General features: G+C 43.1%; 1 protein-coding gene across 3 annotated transcripts in view; it reads left to right on the plus strand.

Moving 5' to 3' along the window:
* Nucleotides 1-24,283, plus strand: part of RBPJ (recombination signal binding protein for immunoglobulin kappa J region) — a 108,006-nt gene that overhangs the window by 21,262 nt on the left and 62,461 nt on the right. Inside the window, exons 1-2 of one of the 3 annotated variants that reach the window (XM_090035723.1) lie at nucleotides 8,672-8,730; nucleotides 9,568-9,658. The exons of 1 other annotated variant lie outside the window; for it this stretch is intronic. In XM_090035723.1, the coding sequence (XP_089891849.1) occupies nucleotides 9,606-9,658 (53 nt within the window). In that variant the 5' untranslated portion in view covers nucleotides 8,672-8,730; nucleotides 9,568-9,605. Of the gene's footprint in view, nucleotides 1-8,671; nucleotides 8,731-9,567; nucleotides 9,659-24,283 lie in introns of those variants that run through there. One more of the 3 variants, XM_090035725.1, reaches the window with a different exon arrangement.

Raw genomic sequence — 24,283 nt, forward strand, 5'->3', positions numbered from 1 at the left:
ACTTTAAACTGTCTTAAGAAGCTGAGACAACATTTTGAAAAGAGGTTGGATATAGAGCTTAGCAGTTTGTCTACTTGCAGAGTTGTTTCTGTACTCTTAGCTTGCTATATTTGTGGTAGCAGTCATTATTATGAAAATATTGTGTAGTAATATCACTGAATCATGATCACTTAAAGCAGGGGCGGGCAAAACGCGGCCCAGGGGCCAGATGTGGCCCGCGGGGCCCCTAACAAATTTAGAAAATTAATATTTATCTACCCTGGGCTGCCTGTCATGTGGCCCTTGATGGCTTGCCAAAACTCAGTAAGCAGCCCTTTGCCCAAAATAATAATTGCCTGCCCCTGTGTTAAAGCGTAAGCAGTATAGTTAAGCTCTGTGTTTCATTTTAAACACTGATTTTTGTAATTATTTCAAAGGGAACTCTGATGTATCCGGTCAGGTAAAATTTTCATCAAAACAATTTTTACTTTCAAGTTTGCTTTTTCACATGCAGTATATCTTAGTATGATTTCAGAAGAATATTTTAAACGTAACTTGCCTATATAGAGCGTTTTAATTGGACAACTGTGAAAAATAGCATACTTGTGCAAGTATGACACATTTTTGTGTTGAAAAATATGCTTTTATAATTGCATTGTTTGAAAATTTCATTGTAAAAATATGTACTGTTGCACAAACTACTTTTGAAGCTTCATTCATTTTTACAAGAAAAGATCCCTCCCCGCCCCCCCCGAGTCTGCTCTAATGCACTGCTGGATTTCCAGTGCATTGGAGCAGGCTCTGAGCACATGTGTGGCAGCCCTAGGAGGAAAAAAAATGTTAGTAAAACAAAACAAGATATAGATCCAGGATACTGTTATGTGTATTCCTTTATGGTCCCTTCTTTTATTTCCTTCTGTTGAGATTAAATAGTTTCTCGTACACACATGGAAGTGTTATACTACAAAAGAGTATAAAACAGGCTGAAGCTTGTCTGACATGTTCGTTTTGTTCAATCATGACTTATCTGACATTCCAGAAATACTCTGATATGGATTAAAATATATTTCATGAATTTCTGACTCTGATTCATAGATCATTAGCTGAAGTAACTATAATAGGTACCAGAAGCACCTAAATGCTAGCGAAACTTTATTCTGTAGAGCATGGATGTCCACTTCGTGAGTGGCTAGGGACCACAGCCTCCCCAGCCACTTGCTGCACAAGCAGTACACATGCTGGGCCACATGTCAGGTTGCCTGGGCCTCCCTGTTATGCCATGTGGGGCTTCCCCTGCCATGCCCCACTCTAAGGCCTTCCCTGTGTGGGCCGTTTACTATGTTGTGTGGCCATGCTGCATGGGCTCCTCTCCATTGTACAGGAGGAAACACTTACAGCACCACACTCGTGTCTACATATCTTGGCCCCCACCAAAACCCTAGGTCCACAGTTCCCTCCACCTCATGAGTTGCCCCTGCTCCAAGGGCACGGGCAGTCTGTAGAAGTTGGAGGGGGGAAGGGGAACCTGGAGATTCCCTTTATGGGAGCAGCCAGACAGCAATGCGGGGAGTGGTGCCTGGACCGAGAACCTGATGATCACAGGTAAACCCCTCTGCAGCTGCATGTGGCCCATGAGCTTCCAGTTTGATAGCTGTGCTGGAGATTATAGAGTTTGCATTGTCCCAGGTGGTTTGTGTTAACTGTACAGTTCAGTATTCAAAGTCTCTAGAAATTGTTGCTGAAAGAAATACCTCGTTTCTGTTTTTAAGTTAAAAATGTCTTTGCTCTTAGAAGATATATTTTGCAGAAGCAGAAAACATAAAGATAATGTGTGTTTAATCCCTTTTTCCTGTAGAGGGCAGACTTGTTGTGAAGCAGTGTCTGAGGAAATACAATTAGTAGAAAGCAATTACCTTTGTCTGGAAATCAGTTTAACAGAACAATCTAAAACCTTAGTTATATTAAATTTCTTAATGTATTTTTATAAAATTGTGACTTTCGAAAACCTAAAAGCTATGCTGTAAGGTTTTGCTGATGTATTGGTATTGGAAGTCTGAAAGATCCTTTTGCTGGTATAAAGTGTATATCCACTAGTTGACTTGCTAGTACAGCTATAATAGGAAGGTTTTTGTATTGTATAACAGAGGTTCCCAACCACCGAGTTGCGGCCTGGTACTGGGCCATAAAGGGTTGGCTGCTGGGTCATAGCACATGCCCCCCACTCGGACCCCTGCCTTTCTGCCCAGGGTAGTGGCTTCCACCACTAGCAGTGATGTGCAGGGTTAAAGCTGGGTGGCGGGGGAGCCCCCGAAAGGAAGGTGACTGGTTCCATGTGCCCCATTCCGCTCCCACTGCCATGGCCATGCCTGGTGAGGTGCTGCCTGTGCAGGTACCAGGCCCACACTGGGCCAGGCAGGACCCCCAGCCCTGCAGCAGGGGGAATGCGGGTGGGGCAGCAGGTGGGGACACAGCTCTGCTGCTTGCTTCTAGGGAAGGCAAAGGAACTCCTTCTTGGGCAGCCCCAGCTGGGTCCCCCAGGACACCGCCTGTGCAGCCCTCTCCCCTGCAGGGTCCCCTGGTGCCCGCAGCTGCCCCACCCCATAACCGGGTACAAATTTTAAATATTTACAAATGTTACATATTTAAATGTGTAAATATTTAAATATGTAAATTAGATTGTTTCTATACCTGGTCCACCAAAATTCTTCTGGTGAGTTTGCTGGTCTATAGTATAAAAAAAAGTTGGGAACCATTGGTGTACCCATGCCAGAGAGAATATTTCACTGTTGTAAATGACCCTTTTTACTTTCTTAGGTTTTTTTTCCCTGCTTGTCTTTGCATATGTGTACTATGAAGCTTTGATAGTCACGTTAATTCATAATGCATATGTTTAATTATTGCCTGTTTGACTGCTGCAGCTGGTTAACCTTTTGGCATCCACAAAATTCCTGGATGATGCCAAAATGCTACCTTGAAATCTAGGGAGTCCCATAATTTGGGCTTGTGGCTTATTTAAAGAACCACAAAACAGACTGATGGAGCGTGTGAATTTACAGTCTCTTCCTCACTTTTCATTGAGTGGAGAGAAGAATCCTTTTATGAAAGTTAGCACATACTTCCAATAATGAATAGATATAAATATCTTAGAGATTTTTATCTTCCTCTTAACTCCTCTGTATTGATGACAGTAGTGAACAGTCCTATACACAAAGCTGACCCGAGCAGGGTACGAGGCCGGGGCAAATCAGCCACGTGGGGCCCTGCCCCCACTCGGATCCCATCCAGTCTGGACCTGAAGAAGCTGTTGCAGCCATCGGTAGGGTGGGTGGGGGAGGGTAGCGAGCGGCTGAACTTGAAGCAATCAGCAGTGGCTCCACAGAACCCCCCAGAGCATGGGGCTTGGGGCGGTTGCCCTGATTCACGCTCCTGGGGACAGCCCTGCTTATACATCTTCTATCACTATATCAGTCTTTTCCCTCCTTTTGGAAGGAGTGGCTTTAATGAATTGTAGAGAACACTGCATCTGTTCCTTGGCTGATGGGAAGAATGTATCATATGATGCCCTCAAAGAGGGAGGATAAAGTAATGCAAGGAGCATACACCTATTACTGTGTGCCGTAAAAGAAAAGAGATTCTCAAATACAAAATAAGGTGAGTCTTACTGGATTGTTGAAAAGTCCTAATCCAAAGAAAATTACCCTTTTCTCCTATACTGTTGGCTTCAGAGCCCTATTTGAGAAACAAACTTTTCTTTTGCAACAGAGCTACGTATATAAGAGAGTGAAGAACTGAGAGGTGTCAGAAGCATAAGTAATGATGTACAGAGTACATGACCTAATAGAAGCATCATGAAGTAGCATCCAGGAGGGCTGTAGATTATTAACCTGCGTATTTATCAAAGGCAGTGGGTGCTGTGTATACCTGTAAGCGCACCTGATAATTGAATTGTTCCTCAGCAGGTGCAGAGAGTTGTCAGCATTGGGAGCTGTTGTTTTCCAGGTGTAGAATGATTCATTTGGAAACAGAGGAGTATGTAATTGGTTTTTATGGTAATTCAGATCCTAACCAGAAATGGGGAGGAGCTCGTAAATAAGGAAGGAAGAGGGAGAAAGGAATGCAAGAAAAGAGTCATAAAACTAACTGTGCTAATGATATATCTAGTTGGTGTTGCAAAAGAAGAAACACTTCCTCCCTCTCTAACTCCCAAGCTGATAAAAAGTGAATTAATATTAAACACTGTGATTTTCTTTCATCATTGATGATATCTACCTAATATGGCCAGTTCTAAAATGAATACACTTCACCTGTTTCTTCTCCTTAACAAGATTGGTGGTTGGGTCATATTCAACCTGGGGAGAAGTGGGCAGCAGTCCCCCAGGGCTCAGTCCTTGGGCCCACGCTGTTCAATCTCTTTATCAGTGATTTGGACGATGGGGTGAAAAGAACCCTGTTTAAATTTGCTGATGATACCAAAATTTGAGCACACTAGTAGGGAGGGAAAGACTGCAGCAAGACTTGGATAGGTTACAGGGGTGGGCTAGCAAAAACAGGATGCACATAAACACTGACAAGTGCAGGGTGCTGCACTTGGGCAGTAGTAGCCAGCAGCAGAGTTATAAGATGGGAAATGCCCTTCTTGAGAGCACGGAGGCAGAAAGGGATCTTGGAGTCATTATTGACTCCAAGATGAACATGGTCCAACAATGTGAGGTCACGGTTGGCAGGGCTAACTGGACCTTGTCGTGCATCCACAGGTGCATCTCTAGCAGGGCCAAGGAGGTGATCCTCCCCCTCTATGTGGCACTGGTCAGGCCACAGCTGGAGTACTATGTCCAGTACTGTGCGCCCCACTTCAGGAGGGATGTGGACAACATTGGGAGGGTCCAGAGGAGGGCCACCCGAATGATCCGGGGACCACAGGGCAGACCCTACAATGAGAGACTGCAGGACCTGAACCTGTTCAGCCTTCACAAGAGAAGGCTGAGGGGGGATGTGGTGACAGTCTGTAAACTCACTAGGGGGGACCAGAAGGGTTTGGGAGAGACCTTGTTTCCCCTAGCACCCCCTGGCATAACAAGGAATAACAGCCACAAGTTGTTGGAGAGTAGGTTTAGATTAGACATCTATAAGAACTACTTCCCAGTTAGGGCGGCTAAGATCTGGAACCAACCGGGGGTCTTTAAGAGGAGGCTTGATGCCTACCTAGCTGGGATCATTTGAGCCCAGTTTTTTTTCCTTCCGCCCTGGCAGGGGGTCGGACTTGAAGATCTGTAAGGTCCCTTCCAACCCTACTTCTGTGATTCTATGATTTATAGGGACAGAGAAATTACAAAGGCAATCCTAAATTGCTCCAGTCTGCCCCAGCACATCTGTGCAGTCTGAACTCATTATGGTCTTTTCTGTTCTTCTTTCATTTTGCTTTCGAGCCCTCATTTACTCTAATGTAATACTTTGGTTCACAAAAATCTACTGGCTTAGCTCTCAAAGGTGGCAATACTTTTTTTCTCATGGGAAATGTTTTTTTTATTCTGTTTCTCCACCACGACCACCACTCCCTTCTGCACTAACATGCACACATAATAAGGTAGGAAGGTTGTAAAAGTTACATAAATACATTCTAAAACTGACTAAATATTCTCCAATACAGTTTCATGGCTTTTCATGGAAACTTTCAGAATTTATATTTGCCTGTACAGCAGTTCATTTTTTTTAAAGTGTGGTTGGAGTGTTGTAGCTGTGATGGTCCAGGAAATAAGTGCAAAACAAGGAGTTATTTGGTAATATCTTTTATTAGGCTATCTGTATAGTTAGGAGAGATGTTAAACAAGCTTTCAGGCACAAAGACCCAAGGAAGGTCACTTTGTGCCTGTAGCCTTGCCTAACATCTCTTCCAACTATGCAGTTGGTCCAATAGAGAGCACTAAAAAAAAAACCCCTTGCTTCCCACATATTTTAAAAGCTATTTTAGATATAATGGTTTGGATTGGAGAAAAACAGAATTACTAACTGCCTCCTATCTTTTCCGTTTGGTAACTAGTTCTGTATTTTTAAGAGTTTTACATAGATCAGCATGACAGCGTTTTATTTTTTCCACTTGGAGGTCTAGTTGTCCTTTCAATTAATGGTCATAATGAGGAAAGTAAAAGTAAAATTGCCTATTTATATTTGACACATCTTCTGTTTATGTATTCAGAGTTACCCTCTTATCTAAGTGGCAGAAGAACTTTATTTTTCATCACTGCAGAAATATAAAATAATCTGGATTTTGTTTTTAGTCTTAACTAGCACAGCTGCAAAATAAATACCAGCTGCAAACACTGCATTCTATATAATCAAGATATCAGAAAGAACAGATTGTCTTTCGAAGTTTAGGTTGTATTTGCAAGGCAGACTGCTGAAAAAGTCTTAATTTTCAGATTCTAGACTTTCATAGGTATTGTACAAAATAGAATTGTGTTTTCCAGTTTTATCCTGATTTTACCCTATTATATATGGAATTTAAGGCTTCATCACTGCAAAACGTACTGATTATTTCTGTAGTCATTTTTGCATATTCTTTTTTTTTTGTTATTATTGTACTTGGGATGTGTTTACTTCTCTTGAGCTCATCCTTGGCAGACTACATCTCCGTACTTTTAAAAGAATAATCTTTCATATTTTGAACTTTTTTTTACTGCTCTGCTATTTCAGTACACCTGCAGATGGAAAAAGCTTATAATTTAGGACTGAAGTATCATTAAAGACTAATGTTATTACACTATATACATGTATGGGTAAATATCACAATAAATGTTAGCATATTTTGCTGCTATACAGGTTTGCACTCTGTAATTCCCATCCCTCAAACACATATCTCCATCTGGTAGGAAATCAGCAAAGCAATGCATAGCCAAGCAAATCGCTATAACGTTAGAATAAATACTGTTACAGCTAAAATACTCTTCATTTCTAATAGCACAGATTTTAATAATGCTCAGGAAATTACTACTAGAAGTTTCCCTCAAAATTCAAGATTCACTTTCTTCCTTAATCTTTAATAGTTTATTAAAAGTACAATAAAATCCTAAATTTTATAGAATGGTCTCAGCTTTTCATGCTACAGAACTGTAGTGACAAAAAATCATTAGGAAACTCTCTCATGCCTACAGTCTTCTTCTGTAGCTGAGCTGTTTTTTATTTTTATTTATATTTGTTTTTTATATCCTTCACATGTCCTTCTCTTTTGAACTGGTACAAGATTTTTCTCTCTCCTTAATTTGAAATTATAGCAAGAACTTTACTTTTATGCTAGCTAGAGGCTGAGTGTAAAGGTGGTAATGAAATTTCCTGCTGTGCAACTGTTGGTGGGGGGAAAGAGCACAGAACGATTACCATGCCTTGGAAGTTGAACAGTGGCTACAACTTTCTCAGCATTTCAGAGCCTTGGAAGGGTCTTTAAACATTGCAGAAGTTCTAAGAAAAATATATATTTCTATTTTTCTGTTTATTAACCATTTGGGTAAATGAAGTTAGCTGGTCTTTTAAGCGAAAAGCAAAGATTTCTTAGGGTGATAGCTTTTATTATGCCAATTATGTAGTTGGGATAAAGTTAGACAAGCTTTGAATGCAAGACATTTTTTGTTGGTCTCTTTAGAACATTCCTTCTTTGTAGAGGCACCCTTGCAAGTTCACTTTGGTCCCTTTACCACTTCCCTGCTGACTCATTCACAATTTCTGTTATAGTATGCAGTTTTGACATTGCATGGAATGCTGGCAATTCAAAAAAGATCCGTTATGCTTCAGGATTTTGTGATTCATGTGAGACAGCTTCCATGTGATGCAAATTTAGGGTTTTTTTCCTTCCACTTCAGAGCTAGAAGGTGCTTTTAAGGACCAGAATCACTGTTCTTTAAACGTGGTAGAAGTTTGGGCCTCAGAACAGAATTGTAGGCAGTGCATTATAGAGGACAATCTCACATTGGCAGGAAAATGGCCTAATTAGTCAAACAGTTCTGTTTCATTTCTAATTTCTCTCAGTTTTTGGGTTCTAAAGCACTGAGCCACAGAAGCAGCAACAACAACAACAATAAAAGCAGAACAGCTTATTTAAAATAAATTACCACTTCATAGAGTTTACATTTTTCTGCTTTTGTCTGAAACTAACTGTAATTATTCAAAGTTGCTTTAAAAATATCCCCATCTTAATTAAGGGTATCTGCTCCTCTTTGGTGGTTATACTTTGATCCATTGAAAATACATTTTTACTCTGATTTGCATTACAGGGTAAATATAGCTGTGGGAAAGTGAGTAGGATTATTTTCTGAGAAATAATAATTCAATTGCAGAATGTATTTACTGATGGTGATGCACAAGTGAGAGAATGGAGCTTGGCTTCAAGATCCCAGATTAAAGTTTTGCTGGTATAGCAGTTAGAAAAAATTCTATTCTTGTAAATTAAATAACTAGACAGTTACTTCAAGCCAGAAATATGGTTCTCTATGATATTTTAGAGTTGTGTTTGGATTATAACCAAACATTAAAAGTTTACTGATCGTTTAACTGGCTAATTTTGTCAGCAATTTATATGATTTTTACTGCTTGCCAACTGTTGTTTCTTCCTCTTTTGGTGGATAAAGATATTTCTGACTAGAGCCTTACATTGCACATTCCCAATGCAATCACAATAGCTGAGCCAAATTATATTGTGTTTTAGGGACTGAGATTCTGTTGGCATGCTGATTTTTCAAGCTGATATCTGTTTCAGTTGATGAGGTAAGTGTCTGAAAATCTGCGGTTTGCCCTGCAGATTTGAGCCAACCTTATGTATATTTATTAGATATTGATTCAAAAAGCAGTAGCATATCATCTTAAAGGGTTCTATAAAAATCACTCCTCTTATAACTATGTGATACTGGTTTTTCTGTTTTAAAATCTTTGACAGTGCCATCTTGCACATAGGATAACTACAGTGAAAGTTGACTGCATGAAGAGTATCTTCATTTTTATGGTCTGACACAGTAATCCTGTAGAAAATCTGTATCAATACTGACTTGCTTTCTGGATTGATTATTTTTGTGCGTGGCACAATTTCAGGGGTTTTAAATGCCTTAAAATGTTATCCATTTCAGATTGGGTTGTACATTTTTGTTTCTTTGAGAGTAGATAGTGATTTGAAGATATTATTTTACACTTGATCTTAGCCAAAAGGCTGAGAAGCGATGAGGCTTTTTTTCCATAATCAAAACTGCTGTTTTACACACAGGTGAGCTTGTTTACTCCTGCAAGCTCTTTGAATAAATCAGTTAACTTTTAATCTGAACAGAGATGCTGCCTTCAAATCCAGTTGTATCTGCTGCTGTTTCCTTTCTATAGGATTTGGAAAAAGAGGAGGACAATAATGTAAGAAATGTGGGAGGATGAAAGGGGGTCAGAAAAGGGAGAGGGAGTTTCTAATTGAACCAGTGACTACCAGCAAGAGGGAGTGACTAAGTGAAACAGAGCTTTTGTATTGTATTTGTCAGTAATAGAGCTGGTAAAATGCCAAATGTGTATATAGTGCTGTACAGTGGAGGCTTGTTCCAAACAAGTAACATGTTCCCCTTTCTGAAGGACTTGCTTTCTGAAGTAGACTGGAGCAGTTCAGGATCATGCAATATAAAGATGTGATGGTGCATGGTCAGTGGAATCTGTTCTGGAGCAGGTAGGTTTTAAGAATTTTTTTTTGAAGGGCAACGAAGAAATGTTCTCTCTGAATAAAAGCTGTTTTGTTCTGTCACCTCTCAGCTTCTGAAACCATAGGGGCAATAGGCCATCTGCTTCCTCCAGCACCTCGGGGAAGAGCAACCAAAGGAGTATTGTACTGGGGGTAGGAGTGGCCAGCTGTGGTTTGCTGTGTGCAGCATTATATTGGTTTTTAGATGCATTGGGAGCCTTTTAGTTCTTGCCTCTGATTTTTATAAGTTGGACAAGACATACCTGGGCAGTGGTAGAAGAGGGTTGTGGAGGCAGCTGTTCACTGTGCATGGGTGGGGAAGACAGGCCCCTTCTACGAAGGACTGAGGTTTACCAACAACATTCTGCCTCTGTATTATGTATTTGTTTTTTGTCTGTCTTGCCTAATTGGAGGTTGAGCTCTTGAGGACAGAGACTGCTTCTACATATGCTTATGTGGCCTCCAGCATAATGCGGCCTTGATCCCAATTGAGCTCTCTAAGCACTACTAGCATTCAAACAAATGTGAGTAGTGGGATGGTAGTCTGTAATGATTTCATTAGCCATGTATGCCTGATAGTGACTTGGTGAGCTACTGGTTGTGCTGACTGACAGGCACATGCCCTGAAGGTTGTTCTTGCAAAACCTGTGGTGGATGGACAGAACTCATTGTTTTCCAAAGAACAGTTTTGTTGCCTTAGATTTGCAATACTGAGAAGAGAGTGCCTTTTAGATGCTCAGTGGCTGTGCAGGCTGGCAGCATTACCAGGTGATGGATTTTTTTGTTTTGTGTTTTTCCTTTGTTTATTTTTGTTACATGGTATCTACTAACATTTTTTTAAACAGACAGCACTGGTTGCATCTTTTGTAACTATGGTGCAGTATTGAATCCTCATCACTTTCAGTAGTTCCACATCTTAAGTAAAACCGAGCAGCTGTAATAGCAATATTTTTTTTGAGGAAATGACATAAAAGCCACTTGCATGACCATGTTTAAGTGTGAAGAAGTAACAGAGAAGACATTTAAAACATTTAGGATGTAAGCAAGAGGAGGAATTAATTTGGGACTCCTGCTGCTTTCTTTAGGGAGTCTCTCAGGGCATGAAGTTAGAAATTTTCAAAGCCTTTGTTAAGTAAGGCTGCAGTGGCATCAAAGGCCAAAGCCTCAAAAATTCTGATTATCAATAAAAGTTAAGGGGGGTGGTTGGTACTGAAAACTTTTGGATGCCTAATTTATAGAATCTCAGGAATTGGAGAAGATGCATTGAATTGTGTAATCTGTCACTTTGTAAAAACTGGAGGCTACTCTAAAACATAATGCTACTAAGATTTATCTTGTTGAGGATTTCCCCCTCACCCAAGCTTTTAGAAAATTCTAATGAATTTTTAGATGATTGAACGTTTCATTGATGGTTAAGTTATTTGAACTATTTGTTCATTCAATGCCTCATTCAAATTTTGAAGACTGAGATGTAAACGATTTTTATATTTCAATAAAAAATCTGCATGTTTTGATTTAAGTATAGAATCTATTAATTAGGGTGGGTTTTTTTAGACTTCTTTAGATCCCTTAATTTCTGCAGCAATTTGAAAAAAAAAATGATCTGTAATTTTTAAAAACTTCTTTAGTTGTTTTATTTTTTTTAAACCTATAGTTTGGCTTCTATAAGTTGCAGACTTTAGCTTTGGGAAAACATATAATGCCACCTGTTCAATTCCTATTTTAAAATCAGGGTCCCAACTTCCTATACATGCTATTTAACAGTTCTTGACAACTGTTTCAGCTGTCATCGATATAACTGAAAATGCTCTATTTCACTGGGAATTGTATAAGACCCTCTTGTCAATGCTTAACATGAACCCCTTCCACTCCATTTTGAAAAATAAGGGAAATTGGCATGTTAAAAACTTGTAAAGATTGCCTCTTAAATCTCGCACTCCATCCATGACAACAAGCAAATAGTAACTATATGACTCAATGACTAATGTTAAACATGCGTTTTCTAAAAGTTACTGGGTGAAATTCTGTGGTTTCTATTAGATAAAAGGTAAACTGAGATGAGTCTAATGGTCCCTGCTGGCTCTAGTATCTGCAAAAAACATTTGTGAATATAGATCCAATGAATGGAAAAATTGCTTTGTATAAATGGATAAGGTAATCTTCTAGGGGGGTTGTTTTGCTTTTGTTTATTAGCATATCACTGCATGGGAGGACTACTTTTGCTTTGGTAATATGCTGAAAGTAATTTCACCAATGTTAATGGCTACTTAGGTTGTCCTGGCCGTATAGGTACAGGAAAAAATATACTTGATGATTGAATTAGGTGAACAGCATAGAAAAATTTAGGCCATGTACAAATGCTCATTTCAGGCAGTGGAAAATTTCCACTGCTAGAAATGATATACCTAGTCATTCTGCAACTGCTCCTTCTCCACTGCTACTTTCATCTCCCTCAGATCAGGTGATCCTAGTCTGGGGAAAGCTTGGGCTGCTCCAGTCTTCCCATTCTTAGGGGACTGGAGCAGTGGGGCAAAGCCCTCTGCCCACTTCTCACCCTGGTGTCTCTGGAAGAAGCAGGCAGGGAGCTTGCAATGTTATTCCTCCACTTGGTGTCCAGGAGCTGAGTAGACAGAGCAGGGGGAAAAATCCTCCCAACTGTGAGGAGCAGGAGAGGGCTTTGTCTTGCTACCCATGAGATAGACTGGGAACAAGGCTTGGGGAGGCAATCTGGCTTCCCTTCCTCTTCCAGCTGACTTGAGAGGGACTGGGGAGGACTAGGTGAAGCAGACAGAGGACAACACTGCTCCCTGAACTTGGCTCCCAATACCTGCAAGCCAAGCAGGAGGAGGAGCAGGGCAAAGGCCCTGTCTTCTCACGCTGGTAACTGATGTGAGAAACGGGGGGAGAACAGCTGGTGGGTGTTCCTCCTTTCCCCTCCTGGTTGACCCTGGTCTCTGGAAGATATGGGGGCCTTTCTCCATTTTGCTGCTGCTGGGGAAAAGTTTGAAGATGTTCAGTCTCCAGGGAGAAATTCTCCTGGGAGTGATTTCTACTTGTTTGCCAGGCATTTTTTCCTGGAATGGCCATTTTTGCTCCAGGAGAATAAACTTGAATATCTGCACTGAATAACTTTCAATGGTGGGAGAACAGTGATTCTCCCTGTAGAAACTGAACACCTGTACACAGCCTAAGACTGTTTTTTCATTCCTGTCACCATGGTACTTCGTCGCTTATGTGATGCATCTGTCTGAATATAAAAATCTGCAAATACAGAGTTAGTGTATCTGTGGACCCAAAGAACTTAAAATCTTACCCCATAATTGACATTCTAACACTGAAGTATAATAGAAGGAAAATGAGGAAGATTTTTGACAAAGTTATTGTCATATGTTGACTTTGACAAATTCAGAACGTTTCTAGCCATGTCTTTCACACCTTAAAGTTGTGCATTAAAAATGATACACCTTACCTCAGTTAGCAGACTGTTAGCTATGTGTAGGGTTTGCAGAAATAAAAGAGGAAGATTCAGATTTTCATCTGCTAAAAAAAAAAGAGAAACGGCTAGATTTAAAGTTTTGGTAAGCTTGATATCAAAATTAGTATTTGGTTTCCTGTTATGTGTTGAAATTTATTGAGGCAGTTTAGAATGCTTATAAAAATTTTGCCTAGATGTTACTTCTTTGTAAGATGCTATTTTTTTTTAGCCTCATGAGTATATTTCAGTTCTCAACTCAGTATTATCTTGTTTAATGGATGGTTTATTTCCAGAGCTTAAATTTAATATTTGAGGAGCCAAAAATTCCTGTCCCATTCCAGATTATTCTTTTCTTTCTTAGACAATTTTCATTCCATAAGATGGTGTACCATACAGATCTACAGGATGAGATTTCCTAGAACTCTGTTTTTTTATTAACATCCAAATATCTTTCATGCCCTAGTCTGCTATTTGTCATCCTGCTTTTTTAATAAAAAATATTATCATTTGAAAGACGCTCTACTCACTGCTTAGTAGACACAGCTTGCTTGTGAGTGAGGAAAAGAAAGAAAAGTAATAATATACAAAAGAGAAGAAATCATCCTATCTGATTAAAGCAGAATTCAGTTTTTGTTCAAGTTGTATTCCAGTTAACTATTGAAATTTCATGTTCATCTCCTCCATAAAAGTTTCTTAAATATGTTTTGGGGAACTGTTTTGGAGAACTGTAAATATTTCACTTTTATATATTGCAGCAGCAATGTGTTAAGCATCATTTATAAAATTCTTCTTGTAAAGAACATACTATTAATGTAAGCATGAAAATGTAGTATCAAGGGTTATCGATAGACAAGAAGACTGACAACACAGCAGCATATAATATAGTTTTTATTTCCGTAGACCCATCTTGATTATGGCATCATTACGTTAGCTGCTGGACAAACATACTGGAAAACCTACTGTGTGCCCAAAAGTCTAGCAGTCTAAAAGATCATCTGTCATTTACAAGTTGTGGGAGAATGATAAAACATACAAACACAGGCTGATGCTTGTTCTTTTTATGAAATAGAAGCTTTCCTCTAGTTGCTCTTCAGTCAGGATAAAGCTACATATATATATTGTTTTACAAAATTAACTGGTGCTTCATGTGCTATTCATGTCCTGGTGCTTCATGTGCTGGCTGGTGCACAGGGGGAGCGGCATCAGGAGACAGGAGCAGACAGCCCAGGACTGCCTGTTCCCCTGTCTCTGCGTACTGCAGAGTTGCCATGCTGAGGTACCCGGCGTCCCAGCCAACTGCTCCCCTCTGCAGAGCCCCTGTGCTGAGGCACTTAGAGACAGGGGAGGAGGCAGCCCTGCCTTTACATGTGGTGCCTGTCTCAGCTGCTTTGGAAGTATGTCACATGGGGTGCCCACTCAAGCCTGTCTGGGTTCTGTGCCTGCACACGTGCAGCCATGTACAGTGTGCATCCCAGGCTGGCTGGAGTTGGGCATTCTGTGTGGCATGTGTCCCAGGGCAGGTGCCAAGTGGCTCAGGGTGGCCACCATGTACAGTGCAGCTGCTGCTGGCTCTATTGCACCAGTTATTCCAACCACTCTGGGACCTGTACCTCATGCAGTGTGGATCCCAGACTGTTGGAGCAGCAGTCAGATCAGGTATGCTGGAGAAGGAAAAAAGGAAGGGGAGGTGGGGTCCGTCAGCCTGATCCAGTCTGTGGACCAGCCTTGTGTCCACTAGGGGTGCACCAATATAGATTTCCTTGGCCAATACCAATAGCCAATTATTAACTAACAGTATCAGCCAATACTGATCCGATAACTGATTTACAGGAATGCAACTGGGCAGTGTGGATAATAACTCAAAAATAAGTTCTTAGTTTTGTATATTGTGGAGGGGTGGGGATGTGTGTGAGGGAGGATATGAGGGTGTGGCTGTGTGTGCAAGGGGCCTTAGGGCATGTTGGGGGCAGCGTGTGGCTGTGTGGCATTTGTGGGGGGTGTGGGACCCCCACACTCTCCCCCCGCCCCTGCAATGGGTCAGCAGCAGCAGTTGGGGCACAGCTCCGGCCCACACTGTACATCGCAGTGAGGGGCAGCACTCCCTACCACTCAGGCACAGCCCCTGCACTCACTGGGCATGGGAGAGAAGCCCCAGGCACTGGAACTGTCTGCTCCCCCCTCCCCCCTAGGGCTGTGCAACATGGGAGAGAAGACCTTGGCGCCTTCCCATGTGGGGTGGGGAAGGCACTCCGCTCCAGTGTGCGGGGCTTCTCTCCCATGCCTGGTGAGTGCAGGGGCTGCTCCTGAGTGGCAGGGAGTGCCAGGGATATAGAGATGGCCCAGTAAAAGATGCAGCCCTTGCTGTGATGTGCAGCACTGGCCAGAGCTATGCTCTGCCAGGCACCTGTGCCCTAAGCACCCTGCCTGCTGCTACTACTGCCACCACTTGCCAGGGTTATACACCATGGGGGGAGTGTGCAGAGGGGATCCCCACATACCCTCCACTCACCGTCAGCTGCACACTGCCCAGCCAAGCTCTGCGCTGCTGCCAGCCCTGGGCCCACGCTCTGCGCTTCCCCCCACAGCTGCAGCTCTGCCCCTGCTGCTTCCCTACCTGCTGCCGGGACCCAGCAGGAGACTGGGGAAGCAGAGCAGGTCCCCGGGGGCTGCAGCAGCCCCTTCCGGGAGCTGCAAGCTGGTTGGGCTGCTCCCTTTCGCCCTTGAGGGTGGGAGTGAGGCACAACAGGGTATGTCTGGGGCTGTGTGTACATGTGGGTGCCTCACTCCCACCTTTACGGGCGGAAGGGCTGGACAGGGCACAATTTGTTGGTGGGCACGGCGGGCTGCATGAAACTGCTTGGTGGGCCAGATGCAGCCCACCAGCCATATTTTGCCTATCCTGGTATAGTGCATATAGAGGCAATTGCATAATAACTCAAAATGAAGTCTTACTTGTGTTTATTATATGGGGGTGGAGAGCAGGGGGGTATAGGTGGCATTTATGTGGGATGCATGTAGGAGAGTATGGGGGGCATTGTGTGGGTATGGTGGGGTATGTGGTTGGGGTGTGGGGTGTGTTTGTGGGTACGGGTGGGGGGTATGAGGCATCTGTGTGTGGGGTGTGGGTGTTTGTGTGTGGGGGTATGGTGGGGTATGTGGGAGGGTGTTGGGTGTTTGTGTGGGTATGATGGGGGTGGGATGTGGGGCAGGTGCGTGTGTGTGTGTGTCTGGGGTGTGTAGGAGGGTGTTGGGGGATGTGTGTATGATGGGGTGTGTAGCCAGGATGGCTGGGTTGGGTGTCCACACATAGGGGGGTTTCTCTTCTGGCTTATGTAAAGATACTTGAATCCTCTGAAATATTCTGTATCATGAACATTTTTTCACTTATGCAAGGCCAGTTCAAACCAACTTTTATTTTTGAATATGTTTTACTACTAAAATGTAGATATGTTAGAAAAAAGAATTGTGAAGGGCCTTGAGAGTCATCTAATGTGGTGGTTTTTAACTTGTTTTTGTTCATGGACCCCTAAAAAAATTCTGAATGGTGGTACAGACCACTTTGAGTTATAAGGGTGGGTAATCACATACTTTTGATAGATCATGGTTATCTTTTGTGGACTCTTTAGACATAGTTTGTAGACTCCCAGGGGTCTGAGGACCACAGGTTGAAAATCACTCATCTAGCGTAATGATTCTCAACTATGGTGTTGCAGCATCATAGAATCAGTGAGTCGGAAGGGACCTAGACAGATCATCTAGTCTGACCCTCTGCCATGGGCAGGAAGGAGCACTGGGGGTGGGAGGGGTCATGAGACCCCAGCCAGGTGCCTGTTCAGTCTCCTCTTGAAGATTTCCAGGGAAGGTGAGAGCACCACCTCTCTGGGAAGACTATTCCAGGCTCTGGCCACCCGTACAGTGAAGTAGTTCTTCATAGTTTCATAGTAGCTAGAGTCGGAAGGGACCTAGGTAGATCATCTAGTCCGACCCCCTGCCTTAGCAGGAAAGAGCACCGGGGTCAGATGACCCCGGCAAGGTGCTCATCTAACTTCCTTTTAAAAATCCCCAGGCTAGGAGCCTGCACCACTTCCCCTGGAAGCTGGTTCCAGGCCCTAGCCGCCCTGACTGTGAAGTAGCGCCTCCTAATATCTAATCTAAACTTACCCTCCGCCAGTTTGTGACCGTTATTCCTGGTCACTCCTGGCAGCGCACGGGGGAACAGGGACTCCCCCAATACCTGCTGATCCCCCCTGACCAGTTTGTAGCAGGCCACAAGGTCCCCCCTTAACCTTCTCTTGTGGAGGCTAAACAGGTTCAGGTCCCGTAGCCTCTCCTCATAAGGCCTGCCCTGCTGACCCCTGATCATACGAGTGGCCCTCCTCTGAACTCTTTCCATATTGTCCACGTCCCTCTTGAAGTGTGGCGCCCAGAACTGGACGCAGTACTCCAGCTGCGGCCTGACCAGTGCCGCATAGAGGGGGAGGATCACCTCCCTGGACCTGCTCGAGATGCATCTGTGGATGCATGACAGGGTACGGTTGGCCTTCTTGACTGCCTCCCCACACTGCTGGCCCATGTTCATCGTGGAGTCAATGACGACTCCAAGATCCTTTTCCGTCTCCGTGCTGGCAAGAGGGGAGTTCCCCAACCTGTAAGTGTGGTGCCGGTTCTTCCTCCCCATGTGCAACACCTTGCACTTATCAGTGTTAAACCCCAATATTCTTCCTAATATCTAACCTAAACCTATCCTCCCTCAGCTTGTGGCCATTGTTCCTGGTGACTCCAAGGGGGACCCTGGTGAACAGACTTTCCCCGAGGCCCTGCTGGTGGCCCCAATGAAGTTGTAGGCAGCCACAAGATCCCCCCTCACTCTCCTCTTGCAGAGACTGAAGAGATTCAGGTCCCTCAGCCTCTCCTCATAGGGCTGGCCACGGAGGCCCCCAACCATACAAATAGCCCTTCTCTGGACCCTCTCCAGGTTCTCCATGTCCCTCTTGAAGTGCGGCGCCCAGAACTGGACACAGTACTCCAGCTGCGGCCTGACCAGCACCGCATAGAGGGAGAGCAAGACTTCTCTGGACCTGTTAGTGATGCCCCTGTTGATGCATGACAGGGTGCGTGCGGTTGGCTCTGCCTATTGCTTCATCACATTGGCAACTCATATTCATCCTGGAGTCAATCCTGACTCCAAGATCCCTCTCTGCCTCTGTGCTGCCGAGAGGGTCAGCCCCTAACCTATAATCATAATGCTGGTTCCCTCTCCCCAGGTGCAGCACCCTGCACTTGTCCTTGTTGAACCGCATCCTGTTCAGATCCGCCCACTTCTCCAACCTATCCAGGTCTGCCTGGATGTGGTCCCTGCCTGCCGGTGTATTCACTTTACCCCACAGCTTGGTGTCATCAGCGAACTTGAACAGGGTGCTCTCCACACCCTCATCCAGGTCACTAATGAAGATGTTAAACAGCACCGGTCCTACGACTGAGCCCTTGGGGACTCCGCTGCCCACACCCTCCCAGGTCGACATCGACCCATCCACCACCACCCTCTGGGTATGCCCCTGGAGCCAGTTTGCCACCCATGTGACTTAATGCACATCCTGGTGTGCATTAAGATCCTTTAAAAGGTGCAGTGCCACACAACTTTAGCACTGTTATCAAATGATTCTCAAGATAAACCCAGAGATTTCAAATAGGAATCTGTGGTGTTAAAAATGTTTTGACCTTCTGTGGTCTTTCTGAATTCTTTGCAACAGAAGAATTACTTTCTTATTTTTTCTGTAGTCAAAAATGAGTGAAAATAAAGAGCTGGTATTTTTTTGAGGGGTACCTCAAAAAGATTGAGACCCACTGATCTAATATGCTTTTCTGCCTTCACTAGAGCTGAGCTATCACTGGCATATGCATGTCTAGCCTAGGGCTGTCTGATTTATTTGGTCTCATGGGCTGGATGGCAGGGTGGTGGCTTCAATTCCCACCTTCCTCTTACCATTTTTGTTGCACTCTGGGATCCTCTCCAGTGGTTCATACCTGTTTTAAAATGGGGTGCCTGAAATTGGACACAGTGTTAAGTTATGGAAAAATTACTTCTTGCATGTGTCTTTGTATGGTGTTTGCTTTCTTGTTCCTTGCCCCTCAGTTCCTTTAACTGGGGCATTGTTGACTTATGTTCAGTTTGAGTCATTGCAACTCCAAGATCTTTTTCTGCAAAATCAGTAGTTCTCCCTTTTTGGTTATTCATACCTATGTGTAGTACTTCACCTTTCTCTTTATTGAGCTGCATCCTGTTTATTAAATAACATTTGTCCAGTGTATCAAAATTAACTTGAACTCTAATCTTGCCCTCCAAAATGCTTGTAGATGTTTAGTATTATCTGCAGATTTAGTAATACCTCTCACTACTCAGTATTATTCAGTGCCTTTTACAGCACAGGGAAATGCACTTCCCATTGATTTAATTAGGTTGTCAACAGCACTTTTTGCTTGTGCCTGAAATTTAGTTCTAGTGCAAAATGCTTGGTGTGAACTTCACGTGATGGGGATCTTTATAGAAACTGTAAGTGAGTTGTGGTGCAGAAATACCTATTGAGCACATATGCACACATTTTATATGAAAAATAAAGATTATAAAATGAGAGCGTCTTTATATGTGCTCCGGAGGTGGAGGGGCACTTTAATAATAAAAGCTCCCGGGGCATCTTGTGTATTGGTATCCCCATGCTTCAAAATGGTAGCAGAAACACTTTATCTAAAGCTTGTCAAATGAGCTTTAGTTAAAGCCACCCCCACCATCATTTTGAAGCATGGGGACACTGATGCATGAGAAGCGGAGGTTAGCTGGAGTGCATAATTACCACACTCCAGCTGACTTGATTAATCGAGTCTGCTCCGATTCACTGTACTTACAGCCTGTTGAAACAGCTTCCCAGCTCATGTACAGGCAACCTAAGATAAATTGGGAAATGTCAGGGTCCAGATTACCTGTATAATCTTAGTAAGACTTCTTTTTGTATATATACATGATAACATTGTTATTGCAGGATTGCACACTCATCTTTATAGGTCCTCTGCCTTATTCAGTGTATAATATTTACTTCACTGAATAGGTGGTCTATGGGTTTTTTTCTGTTTTAGTGCATCACAGAATTCAAAAGTTTAAAAAAAAGATTTCTTCCATGGCTTTTCTGTGGTGCTCATCAGCAGCACTTGTGAAATTAGTAGGTAATAGTCCCATTTAACAAATTGGGAAATGAAGCACAGAGAAGACTTAGTGCTTGTACAGATCAGATCCTGTCAGGCATGCAGAATGCATAACAAATAAGTAGTAAACACCTGTAGAATATTTGGTTTGGGTGACATCACATGGAAGTCCATGGCAGAGGCAGGAATACAGTACAGTGCTTCATGACAGTAGTCAACTACCTTAATTGTGAGACTGACCCCTTTATTCCCTGCCTTATTTACTGCAGTCTTTCCACTCTGAAACTCATGAAGCAGTGGTCCTGTAAACATTTGTTGTCTTCATTGTTCAGTCCTGATTCATCCCCCAGACTCCATCTGTCCTGTAGACCCAGTGAGGTGTGATCCTGTGGAAAAATAGTATATTTTAATACCTATGAGTTTAGAAGGAGGAGGTGGGAAAAGGTGGACAGGCAACTGAGAAGGGGAGGGTTTACTTTGAAGCCTCATGGTTGTTTTTACAAAGTTGGGTTTATGTGATTTTTTTCTTGGATTTCAAAAGGACAGTAGAAACATAAGCCATCTCATGTGGCATTATAATATTCACAGCCAAACACATCTGCATGACTGGAACTTTTGGATCAATCCACTCTGCTACTAGGGTAGTGGGATCAAATGTACTAGTTGTTATCCTTTCTGTCAACAGCATTAGACACAGATGAGAAACTTTTACTAGTGGTTTTCCCAGATCAGGCTTTTCTGCTTTCCATCTTCAACTTATCCACTTCTCAGTTATGTCTTTTCTGCACACTTGGTTCCTCTTTCCAGTCTCTATTCAGACTTGTTATCCCATTGCCAGTTGCTTTCCCCACTCATTCCCACTAGTGGCCTAATTCCTTCTCTGGGTTCCTCATCCATTTCCAGTGTACTGCTTCCCTATTCTCCTTGTCACAGTCTCTTTGCCCAGCAAGTCCCACTTCATTCTCTGCTGGCTTCTTTTTGGATTTATTTCTTTTTCTTTCTGTTGTTTCCTTCCTTCTGTCCTTCCTAGTTTTCAGTCCTAGTTGTCTTGCCATCACAGTTGCAGTCTCATTTGCCTCACTCTAAGGCAGAGGTTCTCAACCAGGATGCTACAAGACCCTTTAAAGGGTGTTGCACTACTGCTGCTGCCAGATGGAATTATCTCAGATATCTCTGTTTCCAGGAGATGTTCTGCAGGGTTGGACCAAGAAGTGGCTGCTGTAGGCAGGGGTTCCATGCTGTAGCTCAGCCTAACCAGTGGTCCCAGTGATATAGCTAGAGTGGGCTAGGAGGGCACAAGCCCCTGGTGCTGATTTAGAGAGGGTGCCCCCAGGTCTCCTTTGTCCATTGATTTGTGCAGAGAGGACTCCTTCAGCTCCTCCCAGAACAGCAGGCTTTGGTTGAGACTGAGGCTGCGGCACAGCTTCCATTTCTTTGCTCTCCAGGTCTGTCTGCCTTCTCTGTGCCAAAGGTGCTTCCAGCTCAACAGTACCATCTCCCCATTTCTTGAGCATCCTGTGGGATCCCTAAGATCAGATCTATGAGTCTCTGTGTCGGTCAGGTAAAGGAAATGCCTGCTGTACTTGCAGTACTCAAGGGCAAGGCGTGCTTATATGTGCTTGTTACCTTTATGTATTGTAGTAAAGAAATTCATGTTTTAAAATGGGGTGCTACTAAACTTATAGAGGGATACTTTGCATCTAAAAATTTTGAGAACCACTGCTCTAGGGCCTGGTCTGTCTTTTTGTACCGCACATCTGGTTCTCAATGCCTCACCTTTTGAGTTCTGCACCTGCTTTGCGGCATGTTGTCTGAGGTCAACAGAGGGGTCATTCGTAGCATAAGATGGTGTGGGCCAACCTTTTGGGCAGGCATGGCACACCTTAAGCCTCATACCCTCCCTGAGTGCCAGTGCAATCCCCTTCCCCTGCCAGATCTGCTACTGCTCCCTGCTGTGGGCTCCATGCCTGATCTGCTGTGTTGCTTTCTCTTCCTTGCCCTATCTGTCACCGTGCTGCCTGCTTATTCCTGATCTGCCCCATGCCACCCACAGAGAGGCTGACTGTGCCATGTGTGCTATAGATTTGCCTATCCCTGGCTTAGGAGATACAGCTGTCTGCTGTCAGATCTGGTTCTACCCCAGTGCTGCAGCTGTAGCTAAAGTCTTGCTTAGACTAGTGTTTCCTGACCTTTTCCAGCCCAAGGCTCAGAAATAACAATTTTCTGCTGCACACCTGTTAAGGCAGTCCCTATCCTCATACCTACTGTAGCTCATTGCCATGGCAAAATTCTGTGGCATGCCTGTTAATTTCTGTTGGCATACTGTTGTGCGGCGGCACAGTGGTTGGGAAACACTGGCTTAGACTCTTCCTGGAACATACCTATGAATGTGAGATCTTTGGAAGATTTAACTGCTAAAATATAAGTCTAAACTGAGTATGTGCAGAGCTTGCTCAAAGATGACAAAAGATAAATCAGTTGGCACTATCACTCTTTGCAGAGCATGGTGTATATATGCCAGTGAGTTCTTTGGCTGCTCAGTCCAATGTGTGAGTGACAGTCCTGCCCACAGATAGGGCACACTATGCATTAGCAATGCTCTAAATCCAAGCTGCAGATTCTGTCCTCCTCTGACACCCATCATCACAAAACCTGATCCAGTCCACCTTGCAGTGCCTCGCTGATAAAAGATATGTTTCTGACAAAATGATTGCCTTTGATGAATTTAAACTTTTCCCTGTAATTCAGAGGGTACACAAGCTGTTTAAAGAAAGGATCTGTGGAATTCAAAGTGCACAAAAGTATATGATTTTCTAGCCTTGGACTTACCAAAATAATTTTGTCTGAAATTTTCCAAAAAAACTTCTTTAAAACTGCAGGTATTTCTATGTTGTATAGAAATAAATTGCTCCAATACATAATTTGGCAATTAAAAATGGTCATATAATAGATCATAGCAGATGATTTCAGTAAGGGTTGTACCAGTCAAATACTATTTAGAGCCACTTACAAGTGTTACAAGAGAGAGCCTTTGTTAGTGGGGAACGTTACATTTCTGATGTAAAGTCACTTCAACAATATCAGGATATTTTGAGGGGTGGGGGGGATGGGACCCAACTGTCCCCTCAAACCCAGACAGGGGCACAGGGGAATCACCTTGCCTTGTAGCCCCAGCTTGCCAATGCTCAGTGTGACTTCAAGTATGTGACTCCAGTCCATCTTTCATCCCTTGCAGGAGTAAGTCCTGATGGTGTAGTTATGGCTCCTGAACATGCTTTTTTCCACTCATGTGGAATTGTATGAAGATCACCATGTGGCCAACTCACTGTGGTGCTGGTATTGTGTTGTACCCTTACTTAATAAGTTGTGCTACCAGCTTTGCTTATAGTGAAGATGGAAACTGTTGAGTCTTGTGTGGATGTGTCTGACAAAAATTCTCCACTGTCTAAATCATAAGTAAGCTTTTTTTTTTTTTTCTGATTAGAAGCATCTCATGCTGTCTCCTAGTTTACAGTGTAGGTATTGCTACTGGTTTCCAGCTCCCATATTTTCTGGAGATCCAAATATCCATTATATAAAGGCCTGTCCTTTTGTTGTTGTTATTTTGGGTTTTTTTTAAAACTACAGATTAGATTTTTAGCAGAAATAATTAATGTGTTGTCTAGCTTAACCATATCTTGGTGTAGTTGTTCATTTGCTCAGTCGTAACTTAAATTTGATGGGCTGATCAAATGTAGCTGATAGATATATTGTGTATAGAAATAAAAAAATGGAAAGTGATTGATGGACTTTGTCAATATGTCAGAAGTGTTGACTGTGTGAGTGGGCATCATCTCAGCAATTCAGGAAGTGCATGGGAATTCATTTTTCTAAAGATACTGGCAGTGACAGGCAAAGGGGAGGTCCTATAGACCCCAGAGACTGGAGGCAATAGGAAAAAAAAG

The sequence above is a fragment of the Crocodylus siamensis genome, chromosome 2 (genome assembly GCF_052110815.1).
Source record: "Crocodylus siamensis isolate JL-2025a chromosome 2, ASM5211081v1, whole genome shotgun sequence".
Classification (NCBI taxonomy): Eukaryota; Metazoa; Chordata; order Crocodylia; family Crocodylidae; genus Crocodylus; species Crocodylus siamensis.